Source organism: Alosa sapidissima, chromosome 15 (genome assembly GCF_018492685.1).
Source record: "Alosa sapidissima isolate fAloSap1 chromosome 15, fAloSap1.pri, whole genome shotgun sequence".
Classification (NCBI taxonomy): domain Eukaryota; kingdom Metazoa; phylum Chordata; class Actinopteri; order Clupeiformes; family Clupeidae; genus Alosa; species Alosa sapidissima.
Window position 1 is genome coordinate 15,840,720 of NC_055971.1, and position 7,118 is coordinate 15,847,837.

Genomic DNA, 7,118 nt, shown 5'->3' on the forward strand with positions numbered 1-7,118 from the left:
TAAGTCATGAAAGTCTTCTTGTGTGTATGACCTCTAAGCTCTCACTAATGCACGCACACAAACACACACACACACTCACACACAGACAAAGCACAGAGAGAGAGAGTTCCAGAGTGTCTGTAGCCTCAGTGTAAAAAGCCTGGTTCTTCTACAATATGCCTCAACTGCACTGAAAGTCAGTTTGGATGAAAGTGGCGGCTAAGTAACCAAATCAAAATGTAAATGTGTTCTGTCTGCCATGTCTCACAGCCTCTCTGATTAGAACGTGGAGTGTGTGTGTGTGTGTGTGTGTGTGTGTGTGTGTGTGTGTGTGTGTGTGTGTGTGTGTGTGTGTGTGTGTGTGTGTGTGTGTGTGTGTGTGTGTGAGTGTCTGTGTGTGTGTGTGTGTGTGACACAAAGTGTGTGAGTGAGTGTGTCTGAGTGTGTGACTAGCCTGCTGGCCTCTGGATCCCGGCTCCAACTCGTTATGTGATTAGAATGTCGGGGGGTGAGGTCCCCCAAATCTGGACAGATCTCCCGTTAATCGCTCCTCAGGTCCGCTGCGCCCGCCCCACACTGTTTACCCCTCTTTAATTACCATAATCATCCCTCGTTTCTCTCGCTCCCCTGCTCCTTCTCTCTCTCTCTCTCTCTCCTCCTCTCTATCCCTCGTTTAAGGCACTCATTGCCCCCTTTTCTCTGGTGTTCTCTGTTTTTTCGCTCTCTACATCTCTCTTTCTCTTTCTCTATCTCTATCGCTTTCTCTTCTCCCTCTCTTACACACTGTGTCTTTTTCTTTCTCTCCCCTTCTCTCTGGTGCTTTCTCTCTTCCCTCTTTCTCTCTTCCCTCTCTCTCTCTTCCCTCTCTCTCTGTCTCTCGTGGGGGGATTAGTGTGAGGAGTGAGTGTGCAGTGTGTGTGATTAGGGCCTGAGCTGGGCTGTGTCTCTCATCACTGCTCCGCGCTGCCCAGCCCTGTCAGCCTGTGAGTGTGTGTGTGCGTGCGTGTGTGAGTGAGTGTGTGTGTGCGTGCATGCGTGCGTGCGTGTGTGTGTGAGTGTGTGAGTGAGTGTGTGTGTGCGTGCATGCGTGTGTGTGCATGCGCGTGTGTGTAAATGTGTGTGCATGTGTCTATCAGTTTCTCAATACTTGCCCTCTCCCTCAGAAAACTAACAACACACGTTTGCTTGCTGCTGTTTATTGCCCCGTGCTGCCACATAAACCCACTGGTATTTTGACACATAATGTGGGGAAGCTGTCCGTAAAACCCATAGCTCAAGCGTTATTGTAACCAGCCGTCTGCCTGTTGCCCCGCTCTGACTTGTTTTAGTTTCTGTTCAGCGTCACAAAAGGGGGTGAGTCAAGGTGATGGTTAGGACCCCTTTAAAGTATTTGTATAGATTTTGTCGATGTTTGTTTTTCAGCTATGCAGCATGGCATAAAGGATGACTTTTTGCTACTTCTGAATGCAACTCTTTTGTTGGGCCATGTTTGAGGTGGGATTGGCTGTTAGTTACACATGTGTGTAGCATTCCTTGACCAATATCAATGATATCACTCCTTGACCAGTATCCTCAAGAAAGATAGACAAATGTGCAAAACATTATGCAGATAAAACAGAACAGTTATGAATCAATTTCATGACATCAGATTTCAGTAGCCCACAATTATCCGAACAAATTGTTAATGAATTAATAAAAAAAATATGTATTTTTCTTGCGGCACACCTCTGCAGCCCTCACAGCACACAGTTTGGGACACACTGCCTTAGTGCATGCAGCATTGCTGCTGCGAGTAGGATGCCTCCTAAAACTGGAGCTGTCAGCCTCCCAGTAAACATACCGCAAACCCAAAACGAGCCCCTTGAAGTCATATTTGAGAACCCACACCCGCGTGCTTGTGGTTTCGCCGGCATTGCTCAAGACGGTATTTACATATTAGAGGTTTAAATGGAATAAACTGAATAGCTTCTCTCCTCGACAGTAGATGCCAGCCAGAGAGAGGAGGAATTAATAGAGTTGAAATCACACGCACAACTCACACTCACAACTCACACTCACAACTCACACACACACACACATACACACACACACACACACAAACACACAAATGTTCTCATCTCCTGCTTGGTGAGAGAGGAGACAGGAGTGGGGAAGTAGGATGCGTGCACACAAACCAGAGGAAAGGACACAAGTGAGGAGTGAGAGGCTGCTAGCAGTGAAGTTAAGGATACAGAGAGTGTTAAGCCAGTTGAAAGATGAGGCTGATTGAAAGAGAGGCGCAAGCGCAGAATCGTCTGAAGGATGCAGAGGATCTGAGCAGTTTCTCCCCCACTCTTCAGAGCCCACTGATCCACAGACGTCTTCATCCCCCTCCTCCTCCCCCTCCTGCTCCTCCTCCTCCTCCTCCTCCTCCCCTTGTGCACTCCTCCTTCCTCTCCTTCGCCCCCCCACCCCTCGTGTGGCCAGTGCGCCGCTTAGCCGGGCGACGGGGAGAAGGGGGGGGGGGGGGGGGGGGGCACACGTTAGCTCTTTAGCTGGTCAGCCAGTCATGGAGATGGATGTCTGGACAGTAGCTGGTCTTTTCTTTGTTTCTCCCCACTCATGCCCTAGTCTATTGGTCTTTCTGTCTACCTCAGATAAGGCCTATTGACAAACGTGCCTCTGGAGTGGCCAGGCATTCCGGTGGAGCACACACACTCAATGAAGAGGACATGTCCATAAGCTCCAGTCCGTACAAGCTCAAGTCTGTGTGGTGTGTGTGTGGGGGGGGGGGGGATGCATGTATATTAACATTATAGAAACGTATGTGATACACTGTAGCCTTAGGGTGTGTGTGTGTGTCTATGTGTGTATGTATGTTTGTTTATGAAGTCTTGCAGGTGCAAAATATAAATGTGATTGTGTGTGTGTCTGTGTGTTTGCGCGTGCGTGCGTGTGTGTGTGTGTGTGTGTGTGTGTGTGTGTGTGTGTGTGTGCGTGTGTGTGTGTGTGTGTGTGTGTGCGTGTGTGTGTGTGCGTGTGTGCGCGTGTGTGTGTGTGCGTGTGCGCGCGTGCGTGTTGCTTGGTGTTTGCATGATTAATGTGTGTCCTGGGCAGAATATTAACAGGCACCGCATGGTGTCTGGAGTCTCATCTAAGAGCGCTGGGAGGATGAGGGATGAGGGGAATGGAACGAATGGGGGAAGAAAAGAAAGAGCGAGGGATCGCTCCGCTTCCACATCGAGTGGATTCAGATGAATAGACAGCAACATCGCCCACAGGGGTTTCCATCCAATACCCCCTCAATAGACTCACTAGAGAAAGAGACTCTCTATGCACTGGCTCCATCCTCACACCTTTTTCCTCCCTCTCTCATCCTGTCCCCGGCTCTCTCTTGCTCCCCCTCTCAATCCCTTTCTCCCTCTCTCAATCCCTTGCTCCCTCTCTCAATCCCTTTCTCCTTCAATCTCCCCATTTTTTATTCTGTCTCCCACACTTAGCCCTCTCATTTGTCTCTCATATCTCCTCTATACAGTACATGTGTATTTTTTTCCATAATCTTTCCTTGCCCCCTGCTTTGGTGCATACCTCTCCTCCTCCTCTCTCTCTCTCTCTCTCTCTCTCTCTCTCTCTCTCTCTCTCTCTCTCTCTCTCTCTCTCTCTCTCTCTCTCTCTCTCTCTCTCTCTCTCATCTCTGCGTCTGCGCCCTCCACCCTCTCTCTCAAATGGTTGGAGCAGCACCAGTGTAGTTGGGTATGCAGGGTGCGTTGCTGCTGGTTGGAGGGAGGGTGGGGTAGAGGGGGACGTAGCTGCGGAGTGCTGCTGCAGACATTATAAAAACATGACTACAGGAGCGTGTCCGTGCTACATCCCTTGCCCCCTCCACCCCTCCTCTCTCTCGTCTTTACTCCCCCCTTTTCTCTCTTCTCAATCCTCATCCCTCACTCCCTTCCCTGCTTGCTGTCTTTCTTCTTCCTCAGCCTCTCTCTCTCTCTCTCCCTCTCTCTCTCTCTCTCTCCCTCTCTCTCCCTCTCTATCTCTCTATCTATCGCCCTCTTCTTTTCATCCATAGTGCTCCTCGTCTTTTCGTTTCTGTCTCTTTCACTCGTTCACCCTCTCTCTCTCTCTCTCTCTCTCTCTCTCTCTCTCTCTCTCTCTCTCTCTCTCTCTCTCTCTCTCTCTCTCTCTCTTCTCTGTGGAGAGTGCGGAAAGGCTTGCTAGCTGATAAAGCGTTTGTGCAATCAGGCCTTTGTGTGTCTGTGTACTGTGTGGGTCAGGATGTTAAGAGTGTGATGACAGACACGTTCCATAGACCAAGTCCATCCTGTGTCTGCGTCCTCTGCTTCGGCCGTGTGTGTGTGTGTGTGTGTGTGTGTGTGTGTGTGTGTGTGTGAAATAAAAGAGTTACTTTATGTAAAATAATCAAATGAATACTTTAAACATGCCAGTGTGGTAGGCTTTTCCCATTCTTTGTATTGCTGTGTTAAAACGACCTGTTCCTGTAGCTCTTTTCAAAGATGAGGTTCAGAACTCTTTGATGCTGTAAGTGTGGCCTTGATCCATTTGTGTGTGTGTGTGTGTGTGTGTGTGTGTGTGTGTGTGTGTGTGTGTGTGTGTGTGTGTGTGTTTATTGTGTGCATGTGTGCGTTTATTGTGTGTGTGTGTCTGTGTTTAGTGTGTGCGTGTGCGTGTGCGTGTGCGTGTGTGTGTGTGTGTGTCTGTCTGTGTGTCTGTCTGTATTTAGTGTGTGTGTGTGTGTCTGTGTGTCTGTCTGTGTTTAGTGTGTGTGTGTGTGTTCTCTAGCTGATGAGTAAGTGTTCTCTTCTCTGCTCTTGTCTGCAGTGTCCTCTAAGCTGGCAGAACAAGTGGGAGGGCCCTGAAGACCCAATGCAATACCTGAGGGCCGTGGTAGCACGGGCTCTGGCCATACAGGTGAGACACACACACACACACACACACACACACACACACACACACACACACACACTAAACACAAGACACACGGTCTAATCAGGACAAACCCTCACTTCCATATATGCAGATGCCCTGGCTTGGCTTATTTGAATGGGAATTATGCAGTAGCTGCAAGGCAGAGCCTCTATTTCGAGAGGAGAAAGAAGGGAAGAGAGGAGAGAGAGAAAGAGAGGGAGAGAGGAGAGAGAGAAAGAGGGAAATGCAGCACGTTGCTTATCTCGGACGGCTCTTATCTGCTTAATTAATACCCCCACCATTCTGCAGCCATAGATATACTCTGTGTGTGTGAGAGAGTGTGTGTGTGTGTGTGGGTGTGTGTGTGTGTGTGTGTGTCGTACACCCATATGCAGGTTTGTGCGTTGGCTTTTCATGTGTCTGTATATATTTGAGTGTTTAATATTTTTACATGGCGTGTGTGTGTGTGTGTGTGTGTGTGTGTGTGTGTGTGGCCGCTCAGCAGCATGAGTGTGTGTGTGTGTGTGTGTGTGTGTGTGTGTGTGTGTGTGTGTGTGTGTGTGTGTGTGTGGCCGCTCAGCAGCATGAGCATATGGCGGTGGGTGGACCGTGAGAGTGTGGGAGAGGCGGAGGGGAGTGTGAGAGACGCTGTGTTCCACTCCGCTCCACTCTGCCAGACACTCTTCTCATCCCTCTCTCTCTCCCTCCATCCTTTTCTCCCTCTCTCCCTCCCTCTCTCTCTCTCTCTCTCTCTCCTCTCTCTCTCTCTCTCTCTCTCTCTCTCTCTCTCTCTCTTCCTGTCTCTCTCCCTCCTTTGCAACTTTTTAACCAGCCTCTCAGGCTCTTAGAAGCACACAAACAAGAGAATCTGACACTTTTCACACTCAATTTCCCTCAGTTAGTCTGTTCAGCGCTGTGTGACTTTGTGTATTTCTGTGTACACACACATACACACACACCCCTGCCTCTCTATGTTGTGTGTGTGTGTGTGTGTGTGTGTGTGTGTGTGTGTGTGTGTGCGTGCGCGTGCGTGTGTGTGTGTTTGCACCATTGGTGCAGTGCCTGTAGTGGTTTGCTAAGGAGTCGCCATGGGAATTGAGCAGCTATGATAACACACACTCGGGGTGTTCAAGGGAGTTAGGTATACTGCAGGAAGTAACCTCGGTAGAGGAGGGAGTTCAATCATGTGTAATCTTGCTGAAGGGAGGTGCGGGGACTGTGGGAGTGGACCGTGAAAGATGGGCAGGGGTGTTTGGACAACAGCTAGGGGTCAAGTGACGGAAAGCTACTGTAAATATCAAGTGAGAGTCCTGGTGACGGAGATGGAGGGAGAGGATATATGTGTGTGTGTGTGTGTGTGTGTGTGTGTGTGTGTGTGTAAGAGGGAAGGATTTATAGCGAACAGCGTACGTCCAGGCTTTGACAGGTTTGCTTCATTGTATCAGTCACGCACAAATCGTAGAGCTCAGAGAGAGAGGGTGCGTGCGTGCGTGCGTGCGTGCGTGCGTGCGTGCGTGCGTGCGTGCGTGCGTGCGTGCGTGCGTGCGTGCGTGTTTTGATAAAGACTCCATGGCAGAGGGCCATGGAGGGCCAGAGAGTGTGTGTGTGGGTGTTTGTGTCTGCGGATGAGTGTGAGTACAGCTACAGTAGCAAAATTTTACCCACAGCTGTCTGTGTGTGTGTGTGTGTGTGTGTGTGTGTGTGTGTACACATGTGTGTGTGTACATGTGTTTGTGTCTGTGGATGAGTGCGAGTACAGCTACAGTAGCAAAATCATGCCCACAGCTGTGTGTGTATCTGTATCTGTGTATGTGGGTGAGTAGAGCTCCAGCATTAGCAACATCAAGCCCACAGCTGTGTGCATGGGTGTGTGTGTGTGTGAGAGATAGAGAGTAGATCTCCAGCATTAGCAACATTATGCCCACAGCTGCCTTTCAGGGGCAGAAAATAGCTGACAGTCAGAAAGACCAAAGTATTTACATGGCTTTCAGCCCAGCATTAGATGCACACATACACACATCTAAATATGCTCTTACACACACACACACACACACACACACACACACACACACACACATAGACATGCACACACACACACTTATATATACACTTTTAGGCCTCAGCCTAGTCACGCACCCAGTTGAAACTGCATAAAAATGGCCACACCTACAGTATGATCAAAACCACACAGCCAAACTCAATAACAAGTACACACAAACAGCATTCACACA

At 49.3% G+C, this 7,118-nt stretch overlaps 1 protein-coding gene across 1 annotated transcript in view; it reads left to right on the forward strand.

The window, feature by feature from the left end:
- The window catches only part of LOC121684578 (cytoplasmic dynein 2 heavy chain 1), a 170,373-nt gene that overhangs the window by 148,388 nt on the left and 14,867 nt on the right, over positions 1 to 7,118 (forward strand). The window contains exon 83 of the mRNA XM_042064637.1: positions 4,801 to 4,890. Within this exon, the coding sequence (XP_041920571.1) occupies positions 4,801 to 4,890 (90 nt within the window). The remainder of the gene's footprint in view (positions 1 to 4,800; positions 4,891 to 7,118) is intronic.